Source organism: Python bivittatus, unplaced genomic scaffold (genome assembly GCF_059951505.1).
Source record: "Python bivittatus isolate LINGU-HERP-01145 unplaced genomic scaffold, Pbiv_v1 ctg000850_np1212, whole genome shotgun sequence".
NCBI lineage: Eukaryota > Metazoa > Chordata > Lepidosauria > Squamata > Pythonidae > Python > Python bivittatus.
The window spans coordinates 22,459,380-22,486,919 of record NW_028277112.1 but is presented as its reverse complement, the minus strand read 5'-3'; the positions used below and the strand labels follow the sequence as shown (position 1 = coordinate 22,486,919).

General features: G+C 43.1%; 1 protein-coding gene and 1 long non-coding RNA gene across 7 annotated transcripts; one reads left to right on the top strand and one right to left on the bottom strand.

Annotated features, from left to right (window-relative positions):
* The first annotated feature begins 288 nt into the window (after positions 1 to 288).
* On the top strand, positions 289 to 10,187 carry TICAM2 (TIR domain containing adaptor molecule 2). Of its 3 annotated transcripts, XM_015890629.3 has the most exons (4): positions 289 to 402; positions 1,736 to 1,780; positions 3,939 to 3,996; positions 7,323 to 10,187. In XM_015890629.3, exon 4 carries the CDS (start codon positions 7,371 to 7,373, stop codon positions 8,022 to 8,024), a length of 654 nt encoding a protein of 217 aa, XP_015746115.1. In that variant the 5' UTR covers positions 289 to 402; positions 1,736 to 1,780; positions 3,939 to 3,996; positions 7,323 to 7,370; the 3' UTR covers positions 8,025 to 10,187. The 3 variants fall into 3 exon arrangements, with proteins under 3 accessions (XP_015746115.1, XP_007442151.1, XP_087986121.1); XM_007442089.4 differs by lacking the exon at positions 1,736 to 1,780 and having other exon boundaries at positions 291 to 402; XM_088129995.1 differs by lacking the exons at positions 1,736 to 1,780; positions 3,939 to 3,996 and having other exon boundaries at positions 313 to 402.
* On the bottom strand, positions 5,527 to 27,500 carry LOC112542515 (uncharacterized). Of its 4 annotated transcripts, none has more exons than XR_015793755.1 (4): positions 27,002 to 27,439; positions 12,492 to 12,608; positions 10,749 to 10,783; positions 5,527 to 7,566 (listed from the first exon to the last, which is right to left on the bottom strand). It is a non-coding gene; the product is annotated as an uncharacterized LOC112542515 (long non-coding RNA). The 4 variants fall into 4 exon arrangements; XR_015793754.1 differs by having other exon boundaries at positions 5,527 to 5,705; positions 27,002 to 27,433; XR_015793753.1 differs by having other exon boundaries at positions 5,527 to 10,783; positions 27,002 to 27,438.
* Between the last annotated feature and the right edge of the window lie 40 nt (positions 27,501 to 27,540).

Here is a 27,540-nt window from a genome sequence, read left to right as displayed (position 1 = left end):
GAATCAGAAGCTGAGTTCCATCCCACCACAGGATCGGCTAAAATAAAACTAATTCGTGACTCAGTATGCCGTGCAAATACAGCCACCACGGGGATAATAAATAACTTAGATTTTGCAACCATGAGGGCTCAAACCTGAATTAGGATAACAGTCTAGCGGAACAGAACCCTGTAAACTAAAAATCCGAGAACTGCGCTCGGGAATAGCGAATAAAAGAACGAAGTCGCAGCGCGTCAGCCGGCGCAGCCCCGCCTCCGCTTCTCTTTTCCTTCCCCTCGCCGACCTGAGACCCGATAACTCCGCCGTGTCGTCATTTCCAGCGGAGGGTTTGCGAGGCGTTGGTGGTTCCCGATGATACAGTATTCGCCGGGTTACGAAGAATTTCCTCGCCCGAGGAAGCTGGTAAATGTCGCTTCTCAACCGGGGGGGAGGGAGCGTTAGCGTAGTAGTCGAGCGGAGATCCTGAACCACCTAATTTCTAGCCCAGCTCTTCCAAAGTGGCTACGAATTAGAGCAGTTGAAGGCCAAAACAAATGGAAGGTTCTGGCTTGAGGGGAGTATGTGAAAGCCAGTGGCTTTTGAGGAAATACAAGTTATTTTTTTTTCTTGTCTTCTTGTGTTACGTTACACATTTCTGGAAGTGTGAAAGATCCTACTGGACAGGTTATGGAAATGGTTTGGCTGCTTGGAAAGGATGTGTTCAGGTTTAAAATGGAAGAATTAGTCAAACATGTTGATAGCAAAATCGAGGGTTGCTGTTTTGAGTCACCTTTCTTGCTTTGGCTGATAATATGTACTGAAGATGCTCTATCTGGTGACATCACCCCAGCATGCTGGCTGGGGATTTCTGGGAGTTGAAGTCCACCCATCTTAAAGCTGTTGAGGTTGAGAACACTGCTCTAGAGAGAAGTTGAAATGTACACACATACTCATTATGTATAGATACTGCTTCCCTCAAATTTTGGTTTTTGCAACAATGGAAGTGGTTTGCCCTTGCTTTTTTCTGAGATTTTCCTCATGATCTCCCATTCAATACAAGCCAGACCCAACTCTACTTGTTTCTTTTTCATTATCATCTAAGCAATGCCATCCACTAATATCATCTATATTATATAAGCAACATTTGTAATATAGGTAGTCTTCAAGTTACAACCACTCATTCAGCAACCATTCAAAATTACCATGGCGCTGAACAAGGGGACTTGCAACTGGTCCACAAAGTTGTGGCTATCGCAGGGGATGAAAGTTGTGGAATGAATCTAGCCCATCTCCATTGCTGGCCACTCAAATGCACCAGGAGGGGCAAAGATCCAGCCAGCATGTGGCAGTGTTCACTTTATGGAAGACTCTCTCTACTTCGTTGGAATCCATAAGATCAAATGAATCCCAGATCACAGCACAAAACAACATCCCTGTCAACTCATTGGACTCTGCCCAGCCCTGAATGAATACGTGTGATTTTGTCCACCAAATGCTTAGCAAAAAGATTTTAGCAGCTTGCTGGAATTTCTTCTTGCCACCATTCCTCAACAGGATCTGAAGTCACTTTAAATAGGCCTGTACTTTGGATGACATGCCAGAGATACAAAAAGAGCAAATATATATATTGATCCTTTGCCACTCTTAACCACCAGAGTAAAGGTCCAAAACTAGACACATACCCACATTGAATTGTGTTCATGTCTTGTCTTCCACTAATACTGTATCTCCTGTTATTTCATGTCCTGCCCTCTAGTACTGTACAGAACAGATCTTGATCTTCTGTATGACTTGCTTTCAGGTACTTTTGCATTCCTTTTCTCTTTTTTGTTCCCTCAAATGCTTTTCATAGGAATTAGTTTCAACCTGTTCTAATTTATCTGAATCCTTGTTAGTGTCAAATCCAGGGTTTGATATACTTGACCAAAGTTGGGATTTCACTCTACCTCCCACAGGTTTTAGTTGAAAGCCTTTCTAATGAAGATCACTATTTTTACCAGTTCTTGTGATGTACAAGCTATCTCATGTCAGCAAACTAAATGGTTATGTAAACATTGAACAAATACCTTCCAAGCTCAGGGCCATGAAGGAATGGCTAAATATTGATTAACTTGAAGGGTGAGAGATGAAGGCATAGGATTTAAATCCTGAAGCTTAGGCCTATATTAGGCCTATAGTGCCCCGTTTTAAACAGAGCACTCACCCAGTAGCAAGTTGTAACTGGTTTAACAATGGGATTGTAATTCCAGCACATAAGAAGGCAGTAGAATGTTCAACTAAGCAGTCACCCGCAAGCTCCAGGGGAAATACAAGGAAGGGGAGACTTTGTCTGGTAGCCAGAGTGCAGCACCAGCAATGCCAAAATGGGTTGAAGCTGAGGATTCAAGGATCCAGAGCCAAAAGTCCACAGAATCTGGCCCAGAGTCATAGTCATAGGAGACAAGAGCCAGAGCTAGAAGATGGACAGCCAACATCATGCAGGTCCGGGAAAACAGAGTGAGGCAGTGGCAGGGAAACAAAAATGGTCTGTGTCAAATGCCAGTCTGAGTCATAAAGCCTAGAGTCTGAGAGTAGACCAAGGAACAAGGGGACACAGATTTGACATTGTAGAGTTGTTTCCAATGGAGAGCAAGGTCCTAGTAGTTGCTGCTAAGCAGCTCTAGTTGCGGGCATGGCTGAGGTAGGAGCACGGTGGTCCTTGCTGTCTGAGTAGCCAAGCAGATTGCCTTAGCTCCGTCCTTCAAAGTAGCCAACACATCAAGGGGATAGCCACCCTACTAGAATCTGGCCCCTCATGATCTGAGTTTGTCCTCACCTGCTCCTGCTCATTGTCACCCTGGTCTGCTTCAGGTGATTGATTGCCTGCTGGCTCCTGAGACTGGCAACTCATGGGATCAGGCCTTTCAGCCCAATTCAGAGAAATCAGAATGGTCCCCCCCAACTCGGCTTTGATTTCTGTGTACCATGAAAAGATTGTAGTAGCAGATCTTCTGTGTTTATATGGCTTTATTCCTGTCTGCTAGAAACTAATCTAGCCAAATTGTATTTGTGGGATTACTGTTGAGTAAAACAATTCCAGAATAAGTGTTAGTATCTGGAGACTTATTTGCAGCCATTTGTGGGAAAACCGAGAAACTGCTTTTAAAGGACAAAGGAATGGATTTAGTGGCAGTATGAAAGTATTTCACATAACATTAATGTAGTTTTATTTTCAAGCTCCCATGTGCACTTTCCCCCCTCAGCATGGACTCTTGACCCAGCATAAATCTTGGGCAAGTCTTCAGTCTACTTTGAAATGGTGGTTAGGATTAGGAATTATATTTGCCTGTTGTGGAATTGAAGCTGGCTAGATTAAAGGAATTAAAACTCTGAACCACCACATTTTTATATTTGCTAAGTCAAACTTCTCTAGTTGTATCAGGAATTCAAGAAGTTATTAACTCATGTGTCTCTGAGGCCTATGTTGCTGTGCAGTTTACAATCTCTCTTTTAGGACGCCAACCTTTTCATCTCGGTGCTGAATGAAATGTGCTTACTCACTTTTGGTATATGTTATTCAAATTTAAACATTCACTGCCTAATTGGAACACAAAAATGTGAGAATCCAAACCAGTTTTCAGTTACAATTGTGTGTGTGTGTGTGTGTGCATGCTCATATCTATGCATGCATGTACATACATACACTCACTAATACAACATATGTAATGTAACTGTGCTCTAAGGTGGTGCTTTCCCCTAAAAATAGAGACAAATTCCCTCTATGTAGTCTGTGGGAAGAATACCAGACTAGTTTTAAAATAGTTGTTTAAGAATATTTACTGTGTTCTTATTTGTGATTGTAATTTGTTTTGGTAGGATTTGTGAAAAAGTGAGAAATAATGATAGTATTACTATTTCTATAAAGTTTTACTGATGTGTAATTATCTGAAAATTTAAAATTTGTGTGTGCTTTTTTACAGGTATGCCAAAGAGTTTAGAGATGGAAAAGTCCAAACAAAGTTACAGAGTATTTTCCAGGTTAGTGGTGTAGAGTAATTTTCCAGGGGTACATTTGAATCAGAGACCAAGACACAATTACACTGAAGTACAAATTTGTTTGTGATAGTGCTGGAGGCAAAGACAGGCCCTCTTTATAGACTTATGCAAGTTAGAGAATATAAGCAACTGGATACAGCAGCAAGGTATCTGATTGGATATAAATAAAAGGAAAGTATTTGATTGGATATAGCATATGAATCTAGAGAGGTCAGTGAGGTAATTAGGGCATAACTATGAGGTACTGGGGCAGGACTACAAAGACAGTGGGGTTTTGAAAAACAAAGTATTTCATGAACTGTTTCTTTCTAGGGAGTTACTTTCTTTTGCTTTTCCAGAGCTGCTCTTGCCTCCCAGTATCTTTTCCTAACCAATCAGCATTTTTTGTCCATCTAAATGTTTTATGGTTGAGTTGAACGTTTAGTTTCCCTGGGAAGATGTATTTAGATTGTGGGTTTAGTTTGTCCCCCCTCCCCCAATTCTCCTTCAGTGGTGTAACAGATTTTTTATAGTAGTAATCACATAATTTGAGTGGCTTGATTGGATGATAGGAACTAGGAAGGGTGGTGATTTAAACCTCACTGGCAGATCCTTTCTGCCAAGGTCTCCCCTGTAACAGAAAACTATGATAGGGTTCTGTGCACTGATCAGGTAGTCTCTGCCTGAAGCATGTATGTTTCATTTGGGCATGGACCCAGAATGTGTGTTCCTGCAGACTGTTGTGGGGTAGGAGATGTCCCAGAGTGGGTTGGGAGGGCATATGGTAGTTAATAAAAGGAAGATCTGAGAGAGGGCTGAGTGGGCCAGGCAGATGTGTCATGCTTGAATTCAAGCATGGCAGTGGCTAAGGGGAGGCAGAGGATAGGAACATGCTATGAAGATCAGTTGGACTGACACATAGATGTATGGAGGGGGATGAATGGAGAACGGGGTGAAGTTCACCAGTCTGGCCCTACTTTCTATGCAGGACCCCTTCAGATTTTTTCTTGGCTGTAAAAGGCTAAATCATTACCCTTGTGGAATTGTCCAGCCAAACGTTGAGCCCCAATGCATTTGTTATATACCATGAGACAAAACACATTTTCTGTTAGGTGCCCGCTTCCAGTTCTCACCAGTCAGGACAAATCACCTGACATATTATAGTCTGTTCATTGGAGGAGTTTGAAGCACTCCCATCAAGGTATTTGTGCGTAAGCCCAGTTCTAGGAAAACAGAAAGTAAGGTGCTTCGGATCTTTCTGTCCAACATCCATTGTAACAAACATTCTGAAACATAAGGAATAGCTGTGTAATCATGAAGTCTTGCACACAGGGAAGAAATGTTTCTATTTTAAATTAATGAAGTCAAATCTTTAGAAATAAAAGATTTTATTTGAAAAGGAAGAAGGCACACATAATTCCAAATAAAATCCATACATTAGCCTAATTAAATGAATTACATCTTTCTGTTTGCATAAGAATCTGTTTAGACTTCATTGCAGAATACTGAGCCTTCTACTTTGATTATTAGGCAGGTCATCCTTGCTACTTCTCCTCTCCTTTGTAAGCATTAGCCTCACAGTTTTATAATATATGTAGGATAAATAAAAAAACAAGTCAACTTTCACTTTGACCCATCATACAAAATCCTCCATCTCTGATGCCAGGAAATCTGTAAACTGTCTAGGAGCAGATGCCAACTTCTTAATACCCCTATGGTTGAATGATAAAGTCACAAATTAGTTTTCACCAATTGTGTCATTATACAGTCAGGATTATATGGAAGCACCATTTAGGAAAACAAAATATGAAATATATCAACAAGGTCTGTCTATATATGGTACACTAGCCAGGTGCTTTAGAGGGCAGTGCTGTGCAAAACCCCAGTTTGATATACAGCTAGCCTTCATTTAGTGACCACAGTTGGAACCAACAGCTCAGTTGTTAAGCAGAGTGATCGCTAAGTGAAACTGACCATGCTTATGATGTTACTTCAGCTTTCCTTTGCTTTAGAGACCTGTGAAAGTCATAAATACAAAGATTGGTTCTAAAGTTACTTTTTCATCACCATTGTAACTGCAAATGGTCACTAAATGAGGCAGTTGCTAAGCAAGGACTACCTGTCATGGCTAAGGTGGTAGACTTGAACTTGAAAAAAAAAACCACATTCAAGTCCACCTTCAACTGTGGAAATCCAATGGATTGCTTTGGGTCAGTCACTCTGTCTCAGACTGATCTGTAGGTGGTTGTTGGGGAAAAATTGGAAGTAGGAATGCTATGTTCACTGCCTTGAGCTCCAGAAGGAAAGACAGGATCTAAAAACTAAATGAATGAATGAAACCAAAAAATGAATTTATAATGAAGAACATCATGTAGGAAACGTGGAGGAGAAAATTATGACTGCCTAAATATTTGCTGTTCTAAATATGACATGAGAAAAGCGACAGAGGTACATGTTAGAGCAAGCTGCTATCTGGCTTGACCCTGATTGGTAGTGGTACACTGCAGTCTGAGAGATCTTTTATATGATCTTAGAGATACCAGGGATTGGGATACCATAATATTAAGTTATGGTACATTCATAATCATCATCATTTTCAACTCTAAAAGGAATATGAAATAAAGCATGTTGGAATAATCTATTCTTTCTTACATTTAACACATTGATTATAAATTGTAAAGGCATGTGGTTGGTTTGTTTGTTTGTTTTTGGTGCCTTCAAGTCAGTGTTGACTCCTGGCGATTGCCTGGACTCGTCCCTGCAGTTTTCTTGGAAAGAGTTTTTCAGAAATGGTTTGCCATTGCCTGCTTTCTAGGGCTGAGAGAGAGGGACTGGTCCAAGGTCACCCATCTGGCTTCATGGCTAAGGCAGGACTAAAACTCACTGTCTCCTGGTTTCTTGCCTGTTACCTTAACCACTACAGACTTGCTAATAATGGCTTCTTTCATCAGCATTAGCAGTAAGGTTTATTAAAGCTTATTTCGTTATTTAGTGTAGCTTGCAGTGTGCAGTAAAAGTGCATGTTTCACAAAGATATGTTGACAGAAAAGACAAGACTTTGAATGCCTTTGAAGTTTTTTGGAAACATGGTTGTTCCACAGACCATACTTTAAGGAATACCAGTCTTTTCCAGACTCTGCACTCAACTTCCCTCTGGAAATAAGAGAGGCTCTTGGGCTTTTCTGTTGTATCTTGATGCTATATTTTCTTCTCCAGTCTTGCTTTTACAACCCTTTAATAACTTCTGCCCATATTCCTTGGCCTACATTTTTTTAGGTTAACTCTGATGATTTAATTATATAATTCCTTATTTTCCATTTGTTTTACAGACTGGAGGAATGAGGATACAGTCTCTTTACTTTTAAGAGTTTGCCACAATGGGAAACATTATTTCCAAAAGAATTTATCCCTTTTTTCTGAAGAACAGCATGAAGACTAACTATGTGAGTCAAGGAGAACACTACTTCAATGAAAAGTCCACATTAGAAACCTGTTGCCATCCCAGTATCCAAGAAGTAGACAGCAGCGATGAGGATGCTGAAGATAGGTTTTACAGGTTTGTGATTCTTCATGCTGAGGAGGACATAGAAGAAGCCATTAGAGTCCAAGACTTGTTACAAAATGAGTATTGTATCAAGCCAGGACTAATCTTTGCAGAAATGCCTAGTGGTAGGCATTTGCTAGAAAATTTAACTAATGCCATGAACGATTCTGCCTGGATAATTATCTTGCTGACAGAAAACTTCTTAAGAGATCTTTGGTGTGAATTCCAATCTTACACTTCTCTTTTGGGTGCACTGACCATCCCACACAAATATAATAGTGTCATACCCATGAGGCCACGGAATAAACCACTCCCATGGGAGAGGACTCCTTTCATCCTACAGTGTGTGAATGTTCTGCAAGAAGATAGTCCTGGATTTTCTGATCAAGTAAAGAAAACTTTCCAAGAGGCTCGATACAGGCAGCAGGAAGAGGTGTGGCGATATGGGAGAAAGAAAGAAATGGCCAAAAAAGTCCTTGATTGGTAAATGTGGAAAGCAGCTTTCCCTAACCAGCTGGCTTTCAGAAAGGCTAGAACTCAATGTGTTCACAACCAGTATGAGCAATAATCACACTGACTGCAATGATGGGGAATATGGTACTAGCACATCTGAAAAACATTGGCTGGAAGAAGGCTATTATAAATACATTTTTCAGAAAAATGGAATGTAATTTATTTCATTGAAGATGCTGTGATACCCTAATCTATCTCCATTGTGTTCATGTTGCTTTGGATACTTAAACAAGAGTTTGGGAGAGGAGGTCCTCTTCAGATGAGCATCCTGGGATAATGCTACCCAGAAGAGTTGTTTTCCACCTTCCTAGCTATAAGCTTTGAAAGTCTTGAAGAGAGGGATCAGAGGCCTGTGCATGGAGTAAGCATTCTATTTCTAGGATCTTCAGTTTGAGATTTTCTGGTGATAAGGCTTGGAAAGACATCTGTCAGAACTCTTGGGAGAGTCACGGTGAATCGCAGTAGTGGACTCAATGAAATGATGGCCTCGCCTGTTTTCTAAGAGTTAAAAGCAGTTTTAAAGACTAATCATTGTGGTGTATACATTTATCCTATTTCTATCTTTGATAGATTTTTATGGATTTTAGTACTGTTTTAGAAATATGGGAATACTATTTAACCAGACATCATAAAGGGATAAAAGAAATGTACATTGCACTAAACCATATGATTTTTGTTATGAGCCAGCCACTCTTCCATATAAATCATAATTTATGGCTTTATATGTAAACCTAGCTCATTACTATGTATCACTCTGTATTTTTAATCCTTTTAAAATGTATTATCTGTCTCCCATCTTCAAATGATGCTTGGCAGGACTATGTTTTCTATTTATATCCCTCACATTGCCCAGATCTCAGTTGAGAATTTCAGTGTTCTTTCTATGCTGCTGTTTCATTCATTGTAATAATGTCATTTCCATTTGGATCAAACTGATGTATCAGTTCCAAGACTTTTTGTTGAAACAGCTGAAATACAAACTGCATTTTTGAAGGAACGCAATGGAATTGTAAAGTCTGTACTGTGAAGTTTTGCAATATGGGCAGATCCTTGTGTTCTGCAGAACCTAGGTGTTGCGTCATTCAGTTAAAACCTTGTTGACAGTTCTGTACTTGTTTTCATTTATTAAATAATGAGGGTTAAGCAGAATCATCAACATCTCTCATAACTAAAATGACCAAAGATTATTAATCTCCCTTGTTTGTTTTTTTTTAGTTTAATTGTAAACTGCAATAAATTGCATTTGAGCAGAGTTGAATTGTAACTCAGACAAATACGTAACAAATTGGCTACTAATGATAGTAATAAGGTTGGTCTTGCCCTGATGCCTGTTTGTCTTCAGTTTGTAAGGCACTGATACATCACGATGAAATTGGGTGCTGATGCTAGTACTGTATTCATTTTCAATCATACTAATTATACATGGGCTGGAAGGCATGATAATTAACTGGATATATAGCTGGCTCAAAAATTATATCCAGAGGTATTGTATGAATTACAATGAGAGAAGCAGATTCAAATCCACCTTCAGCCATGGAAGCCAATGGATGACTTCAGGTCAAGCATTTTTTTTCAGCCCAGGCTATTTCAAAGGGTCATTGTGGAATAAAATTAGCTGATAACTATATGTATGCTGGAAGAAATAGTGCTGCATATGCCATCCTGAATTTCTGGACGAGAAGGAGGATATAATGTAACAATAAGTTAATCATGTTTTGTTGAATAAGCCATAGTTGATATATAGAACACAAGCATAAATCATAGATTATAAACCACAATTGCTGGGTTTACACACATCAAACACAAATCACATTATGGTTTAGCATAATCTGAGAACTTATGCGGAGAATGCTGCCATCTGAATTAAGGATCTTGCTCTTTTTGTTAACTTTGTGGTTCATAAAGTTTTCCTCCTCAAAATTTGGCTTGTTACTAAGTTAAAGCATTAAATATATTGTTTTAACATAGTCCTATATGTTTCTTGTTGACTGATAGTGGGCAAGTGTCCTCATAGACTGCCACTCATCTATTGATCTACTCTTATCTTGACTGACTTTGGAAAGGTTCCTCAGAGAAAGCTGTGAAATGAATTTGCCCAATCTGATTCCTTTTTCTTTTCACAATAACTATGCCAGGATAATTTTTAAAGCAATTTTAATTTGTCCAGAAAGAAAAGCATCTGATGTTCTCTAAAACAAGAAGCTAAAATGATATACCTTAAAATAGTCCAGATTTGTTCCAAAAAAAATCAGTCCAGAGGCACAGCTGGCATAAAAGCCATGGGCCACAGATATTACCTTTGGGACACTGCTTGCTACCTGTTCAACCAGCAATTTTTAAAAATTTACCAGCATATTACAAAATCTTAAAAAAAAAACTGGTCCAACAGGCTGCTTTGAAAGAGGAAGTATGGAAACCTTAGAATATGTTGAGATATTTCCACTCCTGAATGCATATTATCTAACCTATGGAGGATGGAGTGAAACTATATCTCAAAACCAACTGCTAGTTATGGGCCCATCTTAATGCCCCTATGGCCAGCACATTTCAAAAAGAGGCCTACTTATATAAAGTTCTACCCATGTAGGTTTTTCATATTTTGGGAATCCCACTTTGAAAATCGCACTTTGTGTCATGGGTATTATGATTAGATACTTAGTTTTATTTTTTCATGTAAATATTGAATGTGATAGTTTACCTTTTTTACTGCTGCTCACATCAGACAAGCAGAAGCTGTAGGAAAAAAATGGAGCAGAAAAGTTAGCTTTTCCATTATGCTGTAAGTGTTATTATGCTAAAGACTTTGGTTGGGGGGAAGAAAGTGCAGTTAACAGTAGCCAACACTAGCTGGCAGACAATCAACAGTACAAGCTGTTCTTGTTCAGAGATGCAGCAATGAATGCCTGACATACCATTGGGGTTGTCCACTAGGATAAATTCCATTTTGCCCTGGTAGAAAGCCTTTTATGTCCTGATTGTAACTAACACAGTGAAAAACATCTTCCTGTGCTGACTATTCTCAAGACAAGCAGAGTTTAACCTTTTAAACAGAGCAGACAAAAGCTTCCTGTTGCACTGGAAGAGAACAAACACTATAAATAGGATACAGACACAGTAATTCATAACAAGCAGTGGGAAAATGTTAACAAGGCTTGGAGAAATAGAAGGCTGCATCTCTCAGACACTAGAAGTGTATGGAATAGTTTCTGTGTAAAGGCAATAGCATATGTAGATTTTCACCTATGTCAGGTGACATAGATGATACAGTAAATCATAAAATATAATGGCTGAATTCACTCAGTACGGAAAATTAATGTGATTTGGCTGGTTTTGGCTTAGCACATATAAGCACTGCCTATGGTTTAGAGTTTCATGAACTGAATTATTTAGTTTGTAACTGCTTCTTAATATGTTGTATGAACACAACTACTGTGCTTTATTCACTAAATTATGGTTGGACTTGCACAATCCACTTATTTACTGAATTAACCTGCGTTCATATAACACACTGATTTAGAAACTAATCAAATAGACTAAGTTTGTACAATAAGCTATGCCCTCCTCCAACCAAGACAAAAAACTGATCAAGCTTAGCATGTTTTGAGAATGCAGTCATTAGGTCTTGAACTAATGGTTTATAAAACAAAACACAATTGTCAAGGTTCTCACAATATGCTAAGCCAGAGATGCACAACTTCTGTAAGCTTGAGAGGCACATCAGGTTGTGCTTTGCGTGTTGAGAACTACAATTCAGCAGTGAGTATGTTTTGAGCATGTTTGGGGATGGAGTTTCAGGAATTGTAAGGAGTGAAAGGAGTACCTTAAGCATCTATAAACCTTCAGGAATCTAGTTTGCTCCTTGATTAGGACTATCAAATCTGGCTGCAAAACTCTGGACAACCACATGATGTTTGTAAGGGTTTTCTGTGTCACTTTGCTGCCATCCAGTGTCCATTTGAATTTTTGCTACCCAGATCTGGCAGCCCTGTCTTAACAACCCTCTTAAAACTTTCCAAAACTCTAAAATGTGACCTAAACTTTGGCTTCATCCACTGTGGATCAAATGGGGGAGGCATAAAAAGGATGCTGGAGGGCTCCACTTTTTGCACTCCTGCTCTAAACCAAACTAAACCACATTGCAGCTAGCATAAGGACTTGTATTAGATATTACTAATGCTTTCCTGGCAGAAAATAGTAGGAAAAATGGAGCTACGTAATTTCTGTGGAATACAACACAGTGACTTGTGGTATATTTATACAAACCCAATAGTTCTACAAACCCTCAGTTATGCTTTAAGTCTTACACAGTTATCACGACACAAATGATATAACATCATTTGAGGCATGCACTTTATCAATTTGCCAAGCATAGATTCATCTCTTCCCAGAGTTCCTTAGTTTCCCATGAAAACAGAATAAGGATATTGACATGCATTCCTACCTGATTTTCCTTGTTGAAGAAGTATGCCTTTATAATACTTTATTGAAATGGTGACCTACCAATAATCTTTTCTTAATTTATTTCTGGTAATCTCTGTCCATCAATCTTGGGCAATATCTAAAACGAATAACATGTCATATAATGGCTGCTTCAGTTCTTCAGAAGTACAGTGACAGTATATCTGCCTTTTACAATATTAATAAATCTGCTCTCAGGCATTTTCACAAAAATCAGCTATTATACAGGCATTTTTATGTTATACTTAAGGTGAAGTAACAAAAAGAACAAATATTAAATGGCACTATTTTGATGAAGCAACGAAATGTACAGTATCTCTTCCCACTGTCCATGCACAATTTCTGTTGTTAAATAAAAAGGCCTAGGAGTAAGCTGCTGCCTATTGTCACTTGTTCAAAGCAATCAGTAATCTCAGCAAACTAGCTGGGTTTACAGAAAATAGAATCCAACAAATTTCTTGGGCACCAGATTGGAGAAACATAGGATAAAGGAAGACAAATTCACTTGCCAGCTTTCTTCATACTAAGTGTCTCTTACATTACATTTCAAACATTTTACTTTAGGGCAGCAGTAGCTACTCTTACTATTTCTTTATGCATTGAGAAGGGACAAATAAAATTAAACATTTTCTTTCTCAGTTTAGTGATGGAATAGTAGATCAACTTGTGATATTCTGCTTCCATGATGCAGTGAGCATTTTATTACCAAGATTTATATCCTGCCTTCCTATATGTTATTTCAGTTTTACAATTGTGATAAAATATACAAGTTGTGATTCAAGATAAGAAAATTAGTTGTGGCAAATATATAATAAGGGCCTAAATGTCTGTCATTGGATTTTCTTCACAATAATATAATGTCTCCTGAGTAGGAACTGCCAATTTTATTTTACCTGAAGAGAGAGGAGCTTGTAAAAGCTAGAGAGTATCCTTGGAGCACTGACAAATATCAAGATGGCCTTTTATATATCTTTTAAAATTTCTCTGCACTTGTGCTAATTTATTCCCACTAACTCTATCTTAATTTAACATTTAGCCAAGCTGAACATATTTTAACTTCTTTAATCTTTCTTCATAAATATCACAACTACCCCCTTAATCAAGTTAATTCCTCTTCATGGGTTGTAAGCAGATATATTCTATGTTCTAGCTACACACAAAGGCCTTTATCCTGAAGCTGTGGAGGCTTTAAATGCTGTAAAAAGTGTCAGGTTCGGTCAGCACGAGGCTTCAGGGAAGCACGGGGTTGCAGGGAAGCTCGCAACCAGACCACGCGGAATCCACCGGCGGTAGCTAGCGGGGAAAAGAGGAACCGAAAGCGCCGCTAATTAACGAGCCACCTGCGGCCAGCTAAACAGGAAAACCGCAGCGGAAGCTTTTAACTATGAACTGATAACGGCGCGAGCAAGCAAGGAACGGGGCCGCAGGGCAGCGAAACAAGATCGCAACGCAGCACAGAACCCGCGGGTCTGCACGTAGCAGGGAGGGACCAACCCAGCCGGAGGGGGACTGGCAATCAAGGACAATGGACTCTGACCGACCCTGCCATCATGAACGATCAGGGGGGACATTGGGGGGCCTAATAGCCCACAGCTGCAACGCGATCACGAGGCGGGAAAAAGCGCGGGAAGGGGGGAATATAACAAGTGATGCAATTGTACCAAGCCAGTCCTGGCTTTGCTTGTGACTACTACGTTACGCATGAGTAAACCTTCTTTGTGAACCACACGTGTCACGAGAGTTTCTCTGTCGAACGGGGCAAATCTCACATAAAGCCGCAGTCACGCCAAGCCGAGTACCACCGCGTAGTCGGCCACCGGGACCACCACGAACCTCAGTTCTTCCCGGTGACTCCCGATCGTCATCTGGGCCAGCTCAGTATTACACCGAGCCGGTCCAGATGACGATCGGGAGTCACCGGGAAGAACTGAGGTTCGTGGTGGTCCCGGTGGCCGACTACGCGGTGGTACTCGGCTTGGCGTGGCTGCGGCGGCGGAACCCACGAGTCGACTGGACGGCGGAGGCAGTGCGGTTCGGGGTCGACAAACCGGCGAGGGGCGAGAGCAGAGGGGACCGAGCCGTGGAGATGGAGGCAGCCGCAACCACCGGCGGACAAGCGGAGGGTCCGGGACACCGGGAGACGGGGCGAGAGCAGATGGGGCCCGAGACCCGGGCGGCAACAGCAACAGCAGCAGCAGCAGCGCCGGGACCCCGGAGACCCGCCACGATCCCGAGGCGAGGGGAGGCAGCGGCGACTGGCGAGGCGACCGCAAAGCGAGGGGCCGGACCCGGGGAACCCCCGACGGGCAGCGGAATCCCGAGGCAGTATCGAGACCTGGCGGCAGCGTTCGGGGAGAAGGAGTCCGACCAGCTCCCACCACACCGGCCCAGTGATTGCGCCATCGAGCTAGAGCCAGGAGCGACCCTGCCTAAGCCGAAAATGTACTCCCTGTCGAGGAGGGAGATGGGGGCCCTGCGCGAGTTCATAGACAAGAACCTAGCGCGGGGATTCATCCAACCCGCGAAGTCACCATTAGCGGCCCCGGTGTTATTCTGGGAGAAGAAGGACGGCTCGCTCCGTATGTGCGTAGACTACCGGGGGCTGAACGCAATCAGCACGGAGTACAAATACCCCCTCCCCCTGATGAAGGACTTGATGTCGCATCTGTCGAAGGGGAGGGTGTTCACAAAACTGGACTTGCGCGAAGCCTACTTCAGAGTCAGGATCCGCGCAAAAGATGAGTGGAAGACGGCGTTCAACACCCCGCTCGGAAGCTACCAGTTTTCCGTGATGCCGTTCGGATTAAAAGGGGCCCCGGGGGTATTTATGCAGCTAATTAATGAGGTGCTGCACGACCTACTCTACCGGGGCGTCCTGGTCTACCTGGACGACATCCTCATCTACACCGAGACCCTGGCGGAGCACGTGAGCCTGGTGCGCACGGTGCTCCAGAGACTGCTGAAGGCACAGCTGTACGCAAAGCTCTCGAAATGCGAGTTCCATCGAGAGCAACTAGACTACCTCGGCTACCGAATATCCAGCTGGGGAATTGAGATGGACCCGGCGAAAGTAAGGGATGTCCTAAGCGCCGCGAACCCGGAGGCAACTCCAAAGCTTCCTAGGGTTTGCGAACTTCTATCGTCAGTTCATCCCGAACTTCGCCCAAATCGCCCTTCCCCTAACCGACCTGCTAAAAACCAAGGGCACTGGGAAACCCTCCAAGCCCAGCATGGCACTCGCGTGGACTGCAGAATGCCAGGGGGCGTTTGAGGAACTAAAACAGCGGTTCACCGCGGAGCCGATCCTGCGCCATCCCGACCCAGACCGGCGGTTTATAATCCAAGTGGATGCATCAGACGTGGCAACGGGAGCAGTCCTGCTCCAACCCAGCCCGGAGGGGGCCATCCACCCGTGCGCCTACGCCTCCCGCAAATTCACCGAGACGGAGAGGAGGTGGATGGTGTGGGAGAAAGAGGCGTACGCGGTCAAGTGGGCGCTGGCCACGTGGAGGCATCTACTGGAGGGGGCAACTGAACCGTTCGAGGTGTGGACGGACCATAAGAACCTCGAGGCCCTGAAGACCCCGCGTAAGCTATCCCCCAAACAGGCACGGTGGTCCCAATACTTCGGGAGGTTCAGGTTCACACTGAAACACATCCCCGGGAAGCGCAACTTCTTAGCGGATGGACTGTCTCGCATGCCCCAACACGCCAGCCTACGGGAGGAGATCGTGGACTCCGTCATCCCCGCCAGCAGGCTGGCTGCAAAGGCGGTGACCCGAAGCCAGACCAAGGGGGAGCGACAGGACGCGGCGTCTGAAGTAAGGCAAGGGTTCGCGGAGGCGGCGGAGCGGGACGATTGGCTCAAGCAGAACCGAGAGGCGCTAACCGGCCAAGAGGGGTTGTGGTGGCACGAAGGAAAGCTGTACGTGCCCGAGGGTTGCCGACGGGAGGTCATGGAGAGAGCCCACGACAGCCGGAGCGCGGGGCATTACGGCTTCGTAAAGACACTCCACTTAATCCGGCGGCAGTTTTGGTGGCCCACGCTCCGGAAGGACGTGGAGGCGTACTCGGGGGTTGCCCGGTGTGCGCAACAGCGAAAGGAGCCAAAGGCAAACCTAGAGGCCTACTCCAGCCGGTAGCGGAACCCGACGGCCCTTGGCAAGAGGTCGCCATGGACTTCATAGTGGAGCTCCCGGAGAGTAAGGGGAAGACCGCCATTTGGGTGGTCACGGACTTATTCTCCAAACAAGCGCACTTTGTAGCGTGCCGGCGAGTCCCCACGGCCGAGGGGCTGGCGAGACTGTTCGTGCAACATGTCTACCGACTCCACGGCGCACCTCGACGTATCGTCAGCGATCGGGGCGGCAACTTCATCGCGCGGTTCTGGCGGGAGTTCCTGAAGCGGGTGGGGACGAAACAAGCCCTATCCTCCGCGGCACACCCGCAGACGGACGGAGCCACGGAACGCCTGAACGGGGGGCTCTAACAGTACCTGCGCTGCTACGTGGGGCACCAACAGGACGATTGGGCGGAGCTACTACCATTCGCGGAGGTGGCATACAACAACGCCGTCCACAAGAGCACCGGGTTCTCTCCATTCAAAGTAGCCACCGGGAGAGATTTCGTCCCCATGCCGGAGCTGCCTCAGCCGGAATCCCAGATCAACTCCCTGGACGCCTGGTTCGCCCAAATCGACGAGACCCGGCGAGCGGCGCACGCGGCATTGCAGAGAGCCAAAGCCGACTACAAGAAGCACGCGGACCGCAAGAGGCTCCCCGAGGAAAAGTGGGAAGTGGGGGACCAGGTGTATCTGTCAACCAAAAACCTAAAGACGCACCAGGCATCGAAAAAACTCAGCCCGAGGTTTGTGGGGCCGTTCCCCATTTCGGAGGTCATCAATCCGGTGACCGTCAGGCTGACGCTCCCGAAAAGCCTCGGGAAGATCCACCCGGTGTTCCATTGCAGCCTGCTAAAGTTGCACCAGCCGGGGAACGCCTGGCACAAGGCGGAGGGAGTACCACCACCCATCATGGTCGGGGGAGCAGCATTTCGAAATCAACCGGATACTGGACGCCCGGAGGCACAAGGGGCAGACCCAGCTCCTAGTGCAATGGAAACATTTCCCCAAGTCCCACAGCGAATGGGTGAGTAAAACCCACATAAGGGCGCCGGACCTAGTGCGGGACTTTTACAGTAAATACCCCGAGAAGCCGAAATAGGACCGAGGGGGGGGAGTTGTCGTCAGGGGGGCGGCATGTCAGGTTCGGTCAGCACGAGGCTTCAGGGAAGCACGGGGTTGCAGGGAAGCTCGCAACCAGACCACGCGGAATCCACCGGCGGTAGCTAGCGGGGAAAAGAGGAACCGAAAGCGCCGCTAATTAACGAGCCACCTGCGGCCAGCTAAACAGGAAAACCGCAGCGGAAGCTTTTAACTATGAACTGATAACGGCGCGAGCAAGCAAGGAACGGGGCCGCAGGGCAGCGAAACAAGATCGCAACGCAGCACAGAACCCGCGGGTCTGCACGTAGCAGGGAGGGACCAACCCAGCCGGAGGGGGACTGGCAATCAAGGACAATGGACTCTGACCGACCCTGCCATCATGAACGATCAGGGGGGACATTGGGGGGCCTAATAGCCCACAGCTGCAACGCGATCACGAGGTGGGAAAAAGCGCGGGAAGGGGGGAATATAACAAGTGATGCAATTGTACCAAGCCAGTCCTGGCTTTGCTTGTGACTACTACGTTACGCATGAGTAAACCTTCTTTGTGAACCACACGTGTCACGAGAGTTTCTCTGTCGAACGGGGCAAATCTCACAAAAAGAAGCTTCTGGCTTTCCGGCCCCTTGCTCCTTTCCTGCCACTCCAGCAGACTGGAGTACATGGTGGACTCCAATGGAAATAAAGGGCAAAAGTCAAAACATCTGAGTCTGTAGTTTGTGCCTTAAAGCCACATCACGTAATAGAAGCAATATTGAAAAACTACTACCTGATTACTTTTTGAGGAAGAAAAGGTATTTCCAGACAGATGAACACTTTCGCTGAATGCTGTTTCTCAGTTCTGTTGTTAGCCTCCCACCCCCAGCTCTCTACCAGGGTTTTTTATATATATGTACATAGAAAAGTGAAGAAATGCTGCACGTGCCATTTTTTGTAATTTCCCACAACAGCTGTTTGGTTTTAAATATGTATTTACATCTCAGAAAGCCAGTGAGGGCAAAACAGCTAACAGACAATCTGAAGCAGGAAAACACTCTTTCTAGTGTGTATAATGTACCCTGGCCCTTAGGCATTTTGAGGCATAAAGTCATTGCCTAACAGCTATATCACTACTCAGATACATAACAAAAATAAACTGCTAGCTAAAATGATGTTACTCATTACTGTAGACTGAGACACAGAGAAACTAGTTGAAAAAACAATTATCAAAACACTTTCAAGCTGCTGTAAATAGATTTTAGATTATATAGAGAAAGACACAAAGTAATGGTATCTTGTGCAAAGTATGTAGTCTGCCATGGTAATACCTAGTCAAGATTGATACCAAAGTCTCTTGAAACATGTCTCTGAAGTGAGGCATGTTTGAAAACCTTAATTGCTGTTCATTGGGCACTTGACAAACAGCAGAGTGCTCTATCAGTACAAGAAGCACAACCCGTAACTGAGGGAGATGTAGGAGGTGCTGGAAAGGCCGTATGTTTTGGCAACCAACAGGACCAAGTTTGCAGGCTTCAGTTGCTGTCACTTTTTTTCAAGTCCATTTTTTTTGTCAGCAAATGTTTGTTCCTTCATTTTCATTTTTTCTTAAGAAAGCAGATCTGTTCTACTTACCAATTCTTTAGGGAAACAGAGAACAGGGACATCCTCTCATTGTGTCTTTGACAGTTTGCCTGTTCTACTATTTCACAACTAGCCAGAGGATTTGATCTATTCAATATCATAGTTCTAACTAGTTTCACAAGCTGATAGGCTTAACTTTCCCTGCTTATATATAAATAGCATGCACCTTCCCCAGTAGCATCCCATAATTCCTGGTAATAGTACAGGTAGTCCTTGAGTTACAACTGCAATTGGGAGCAGGATTGCTGTCACTAAGCCATGCACTTGAAAAGTGCAACGTCACGTGACTGCATCATTTGGCAACAGCAATCCAGGCAGTCCCAGTTGTCATAACCCAAGGTGCATGAGTTGTTAAGCGGGAAATCCCAGGTAAGGAGTGCAGGGGTGCTGCAGGGGGATGGGGAGGCCCTGGGAGGCCCGGTGCAGGCCACACATGAGTTTGGGGAAGGGATGTTGGGTGCAGCATGAGCTCAGAAAGGCCAGGGAATGAGAATGTGGGGTGCACCTGTGCAAGCACAGAGAGGCTGGGGAAAGAGGGCACAAGGTACATGCATGCATGTGTGCGATCACAGGGAGGCCAGGGAAAGAGGGCATGGGGTGTGTGCATTTGTGCAATTGCAGGTAGGCCATGGAAAGAGGGTGCAGGGTACATGCATACATGTGTGCAAGCCCAGGGAGGTCAGAGAAAGAGGGTGCAGGGTGTGTGCAAGTGAAGGGGAGAAGGAGGGTGCAGTGCAGGTCATTAAGCAAGGACCTCATGTGATCGTGACTTGTGACTTCTTGCTGGCTTCCCCATTGACTTTGCTTGTGGGAAGCCAGCAGTGAATGTAGGAAATCGTGATCACATAACCACAGGGATGCTGTGATGGCCAGAACTACAAGGACCATTGTAAGTAGCATTCATTCAGCAATTATAACTTGGAACAGTCGCTGAACGAATGGTCATAACCCGAGGAATACCTGTATAAAAAGGGGAGAAGGACCCTTGTCTTTCAGTACCTGCTTGTGTGATTCTGAGTCAATTCAAGAGCACAAAAATGCTTTGTACGAGTTCTGGATGGCCCCCACTCTGCTGTTATTCAGAAAAGTGGTGAAGGCCAGGCCTCTGGTAAGTGAGACCCCTGTTTCATTCGATCTGGTCTGTCACACTTGTCACAGATTATTTTTTACTGATTTTATTGTAATTTCTTTTATTGTTGTGAGCTGCCAAGAGTTGTTGGGAGTCAGGCAGCATACAAGTTTAATAAATTATCAAAAGCTCACTACACGACTGTCACTAGAGATATACTGTGCTCTATGATTTGTCTACCCGAAAGCTTATTTGTACATTGTTGGTTTCTACTGGGAGCAGTCTTCAGATTAATTTCCTAAAAGGCAGAGTAAACATTCAGGAAAGAACATTTGTATCTGCCTAGTCACAATTTGACAGCCAGTTTGGTGTAGTGCAGTGATTCTCAACCTTTTTGAAGCTGCCGCCCCCCTAAGGAGCGGAAAATTTTTCAACACTACCCTTTGGGGGGGGGGAGTTACTGAATTATAAAAGGCAAAAATTTTAAGTAATTTTTTTCAGTAGACTTACATACCAAATTTGTTTGATTTAACTCGATACTTTTGCCCTGGAAGGTAATTGCATTCCTTTTATTAAAATTAAAATGACTAATGCAAAAAAAAATTAAGCGAACGAAAAGCAACTCAAGAAACACGGGTCAAATCAAACATTCATACTGAAAGGACGCTCAACGCACGCACTGCGATTAATTGCGGGGGAAGACAGCTGACGCACGCACTGCGATTAATCGTGCGGGAAAACAGCTGACGCATGCGCTGTGCTGGTTGGGATCGGAGAAGAATCATAGTGTCGAGTTCTTCAAGGTCATCCTACCTAGAATACAAATTCATCTCACCATTCCTAGAAGTGCGTGAGGGCAGCCGTCACGTAAGTTCGTTTTATTGCTGGTACAAATGGTGTAAACCGGATAATCGATTTAATAAATTTTTTTGGGAGTTTTAAAATTAAGTTTGAATGCCAAAACATGCTCATCACTCCTCTACCGCCCAAAACATGCCCACCGCCCCCCTACCGCCCAAAACAAGTTCACTGCCCCTCAGCATCCTTCCACCGCCCCCCAGGGGGCGGTACCGCCCCTGTTGAGAACCAATGGTGTAGTGATTAAGACATCAGGCTAGAAACCAGGAGACTGTGATTCTAGTCCCACCTAGGCACAAAGCCAGCTGGGAGACCTTGGGCCAGTCACTTTCTCTCAGCCCTAAGGAGGAGGCAATGGCAAACCACTTCTGAAAAACCTTGCTAAGCAAACTGCAGGGACTTGTCCAGGCAGTCTCCTAGAATTGGACATGATTGAACGGATTAAAAAAAAAAGTCACAATTTAGCCATGTTTCCCTAGCAAGAAAATAACTTTATTGTATACCACCTTGACTCACTTTGTGTGAGATGGGCAGCCATATAAATCTGATAAATAAATAAACTTCTTATTGGTATTTTTATTGTAATATATTCCAATTTGTTTCCAGTAATAATGCTTAAGTTCTTCCTCCCTGTAATGGTATGTGGGAATGAATTTGGGAGATAGGAGGAAGAGCTGCAGACTAGACAACCATTATGCAAAAGGTATTTTAGTCCATAAAAGCAGAGGGAGCATAGGAAGCATTTTAGAAGGGACCCTCCCTAGTTTTCTGGAAAGTAAAAGGAAAGGAGGGGAAGAATACTTTCAGACTTGCAAGATTCTGTTAATGTAACTTTACAATAAAGATAGAGGTAGTAGTCATTGTTGTGCTTCTTGTCTGGACTACCATGAAGGGCTAACACTCCCTGATGAAAGTTGGAGCTGGAGGTTTCAGGATGTCAATAGCCTATAGTCTTCTTAATTTTATCCTCAATTCTGTACATATCCATAGACTTTCTCACTCTGTTACAAGAAGAATAGGTATAATGGGGACAGCTATTTTGCTGTACACCTATAAATCATCTTTTAAAATGTTCTAATGATAGAGAGGTGCACATTTTCCACATGATGAAACAGCACGATCGTATTCATAGGCTTCAAGCTTATACAAGTCAACAAGCAATAGTTTAAAAAATAACTGTCAGATAGAATGCAGGTTCTTCTTAAATAAGTGAGCTACTTTATGAGAGACTGAATATATGTTTTAACTAATGCAAGATATTCAAATTGTAAACAATTTTTTACATGAGTCTGGAAATTTAATAAGAAAGTACTATAAACAAGTTTAAAGTATAAGGTGGATCAATATATCTTATTGGACATAGCCAAGTTAAAAGTTGGGAACTTTCCCATTTCATGAGTTCTTCCTGCACCCCTGCCATTTATAGCAACACTAATGGCTCATCCTTACATCCCTCTAACCACAGCACAAAGATGCCCTAATATTTTTAAAGGACATGCCCGCATGTTGCTTTATCTCATCCACAGCCCCATGTTTAAGCAACTTAAATTTATATTTAGCAGTTCCAGTTTTAAAGTAATATTTTCCCTCTTTCTGCAACACAGGTCTTGTTACTGACAACATCTAAAATGCTTCACTGACAATGTTGGTGAAAACACAGTCAGAAGAATACTGTCAAGAGCTGGGGTATGCTTAGCTCCCATTAACCACTTTAGATTGCTGCAGGCATGCTCCTTTTCCTCCAGTAGCTGTGCAGTGCTATGACCATTTTTGCTTTAGCTGCAGGAGAGGCTAGATACCTGGCTTCTGCAGAGGCATCTGTCTGCATAATGGTTAACCACTACTTTGGAAAGCCCTAGTCAGACATTACACAGGCTCTGCTATAGCACTCTTCTGACAGAATGCATTTTTTGTTTTTAAATGTAAGTTTAGCATACTCTGGGTTAAAAAGACAGGGTTAGTGCTCTCTTTTGGGAGAATACTAGATCTGTAATGCATAAGAAAATTTAAAACAGTGAGAGTTGGATTACACCACCAATGAACGTAACAGAGGTTTTCTGGTAAGGGGTTTTATGTGCCACTGGTTTTGCTTTTATAATGGGGGAGGGGGACATTTTGTCTGTTCCTATGTGATTCTGTCTACTCTACAGGCTACTTCCGGATGGAGCTGGCTACAGCTATTTTCTAGCAGTACATATTGATTGCCTTTGCAATTGATGCAGATTAGGGTTTCAATATTGGGTGGATTTATACTGGCATATTTTACTGTTGACTTAAGGACTGGAGAAATGCAGCTTAACACACCCACCCCAGAAGAACCCTAAGATAAAATAGATTGTCCTGCTATTTCCCTTTAAATGTTTAAGCTTGAACAGTACTTTCTTTGTCTGGGTGAAGTGTTATTTTAAAGTTATTGCTTAATATTGCTAGAACCAAGATGAACCTACAAAATATATTGCATATGGAGTCCTGTTTTTACTGTTCCAGACAGTCATGACCTTCTCAGGACAGTTCATTCTGCTGCTTCTCTTTCCAGCTTTTGTTTTCTCATAGTGGTGAATGCTTTCATTTCTCACTGACCTGTTTTTGGTATTCTGCTGTAGCACTTTTCTTAAAAAAAATTATACTTCTACAAGCCTTGTGGTTCCTTAAGATTGCAGATTTCTTTGGCATAGACAATATTATTTTGGCTACATGAAAACAGGCACCCAACAAAATGAGTTTACTATGATATTTATAGGATGATATTTATATCCCACATTTTCCAATCCAACAACGTCATTAAAAACTGTTCCAGGATTTTCAGGCCAACAATATCTCTAAAATGATTTTATATACGATTAATCAATATAATAGCTATGCAAATTATCAAAACATCATAGCAGGAAAAAAAGGAAAACAATTCAATAGCTATATATTAAATTACTTTTACTAAGCAGTTGAATAAAGGGTTATTCAAGACCATTAGGACAAGGAATACTACATTCTAATTGAGAAAATCATATCCTGCATGCCTATCAGCTATAATTCTGCTATTGGCTAGAATATGAAGCAGAACTCCATCAAAAATTTCAATGAACTCACAGGATAATGAGAAGATAATTAGTGTATACAAACTGTTTAGGGTTGAAGTCATGCTTAGAAACAAACTGGAAGCTTAAAATGTCCCTCAAAATATACAGAAGTGGAATCATGAGATCTAAAATAACCCATCTTCAGTTAAGAGATGCCACTTTCTCCTTAGGGTTGGATCTTAAGGATGCTTAGAATTGTAATCTTAGCTACTGTATTCAAACTTATTGTGCTGAAGGCAATTTTATTCTTTTATTACTTAATCTATTTTGGCTTCTCCATCTTGTCCTATACCGTAGTATTAGCACACTCTGAGCATAAATGCCAGGGATTTGTTTTGTTTTCTTTGAGGACCAGACTTTTTTTTTAACATTATCAGCCTACATTGGCTTCCTCACTGAATTATGACCCTAACTGGAATAGGGTCTCTCTTCACTGTAGATCACCAGGATGTGTTTTGCTTTGATCTTAAGCTTGACTTGAAATATTCTCTCAAAACATTTTTGAAGAGATTGTTTTCTGATAGAACAAAGTTTAATTTAACGTTATCTTTGCACCCTATATAGAACTTGAAACAAGCCTCTCCTCACTCATTTTGGTCCTAGGGCCACAAAATCAAGGGGTAGTCCACTCAGTATGGACTACCACTCAATCTACAGAGAAAAATGACAATATAATTAAAAAAAAATAAAAACTTCTCACAATAAATACTAGAATCAGCAGTAAAGGATGATTTTTCACCCTGCCTGCATAATCAGAACTGAGCTTAGCAGAGAACAATAGCAGAATCCATGAATATTTATTAGATTTATATCCCTCACTTTATAAAGAAGCTCAAGGCAGTGTACATAATGCTCCCTCTTCCTATTTTTCCTCACAATAATAACCCTGTGAGGTAGGTTGGGCTGAGCCAGAGTGACTGGCCCAAAGTCACCCAGTGAGTTTTGATGGCTGAGGGGAGGCCAAAACTTGGGTTTCCCTGCTCCTAGTCCAACACCTTAACTATAAAACAACACTATAAAAGCAGCAAAAATATACCTCTCTGGCTATTTGCCTGAAGCTTTTGCTTAATGTACATAAGCAACACATATTTACTGTATTTGTCAGTTTGCTTGCAAAGTTCTACAAGCAAAGCAAGATAGTTTTTGCATTTGGCAACCTGAAACCTTCACACACAGAATACCACCATTTCAAAAGCACGTGCATAGTGCATGTTTTCATATTTGGTATTTCATATCTGGCTGAAAAAAGAAAACCCAATACACCAAGAATACATATGGGATACATCATGACATTACAATAAAACCCACAAACTCTAATTTTTCCACAGCTAAACAGGTGTAAGCCTACTTACAAGGCAGGCAGCAATATAACTATTTCGTGTCCACTCCCTCCTTTCAATTACAGGTAGTCCTTGACTTATAATCACAGTAGGGACCGAAAAATTTGTTGTTAAGTGGTACAGTCGTTAAGTGAGGCATCACATGACCGCACCCGATTTTGACCTTTTTGCTACAGTCATTAAGTGAATCACTGTGGTTATTAAGTGAGACATCATGTGACCACAACTTGTGACCTTCCCTGCTGGCTTCCCCATTGACTTTGCTTGTTGGAAGCCAGCTGGGAACGTTGCAAATGGCGATCACGTGAATGCAGGACACTGCAACCATTGTAAATGTACGATGGTTGCCAACCACCCAAATCATGATCATGTGACTATGGGACACTGCAATAGTCGTAAGTGCGAGAACCGGTCATAAGTTACTTTTTTCAGCGCCACTGTAACTTTGAATGGTTGCTAAACAAATGGTTGTAAGTTGAGGACTACCTGTAGTTTTAGCCAACAGTAGCAATGATGGAATTTTGTCACTACTGAAAATCCTGCCCAAGTTGAAACCAACTGGGCATCAGGCAAGAATTCACACAAACAGATACATTATAATTAATACTGCACTTATCACACACTTCAGTAATAACCCAATTATTCATTCTATATAATTTAAGTCTTGCAGCTCATCAAGTTTTAATTTCATAAACACTCCAGATTTTGCATAGAATACAAACTGTCCTCTAAGACCAACCGAGGGCCCTTCTAACAGTTTATATACATCTGTTTTTTTCACAAAATTTTATAGAGATCCATTTGTAACGGTCCCATTTTCCACCACTATTTTTGGATTGTTTTTTCTTAACACATAGAAAAAACTAATTCAGAAGGAAAGATGAAATAGCTGCACAATGCCTTTAGATGAAAGCACTACAAATTCTGCTTGGGAGTGGTTTTAAGCTTACAGTAGTCTCATCATACACAGAAGGTTAGATCAGACTCAGTTCAGAGTAGAGTCACTGAAAGTAATAGTGAAGTCTCACCGAGTTCAAGCACCCACATCTGGACTCACTCTAAAGGATAACAGACATATTACGCATATGGCGCAAAGGATTAAACCAGGTCCTTGTTATTAGCCTAAAGTGTTTAAAAATAAATAAATAAACAAACAAACGACCCCAATGCTTCCGAATATATACAGAGAATATTTATTTACTTCTGGGAAGCAACTTTCTCCAAAGTGCCTATGAGCACACCCAAAGTGCTTAAACATAACTCCGAGAAACCAATGCACTGACGGCGCAACAAAATCCCCAAACCTACTTTCTTCGTTTTTTGAACCGCAGCCCGCTGGGCAACTAGCCAGAATTAAATTCGGCCCGTAATCAACACTTTGCGGCTCCCGCTCCCTCTGCCGTCCCGGCACACACACCCGAAGAAATCGTCCATTTCTCCCTCGGCGGGCTGCACGCAGCAGGCGGGAAACTGAGTCAGACTGGCAGCGTGCCAGGGGAAGCCTCACAGAGTCGGGCTGCTCATAGGCCACACTCGTTTGGCGCCCGTCCGCCCCCATTATGTGCTAATTTAGCCCGGCGTTGCGCGACTTGACTTCTCCGACTTTCCTCAGGCCAGAAGTCAGCAGCTGCCTTCAACCGCACCGCACCGCCCCAGTCCACCGCCCGCCCTCGCCTTCTCTCAACCGCCTTCGTTCCTGCGCTCTCAGCCTAACTTGTTCTTCGCCGAGGCCCGCCTCCTCTCTTCTGCGCCTTACGCTTTTCCCCATTTGGGCCTGATCTGAGGGGAGGGATGGAGAGAGGCGGGCGGTAGTAAGGTAGGGTGCGTTTATTCGCTGGAGGGGGAGG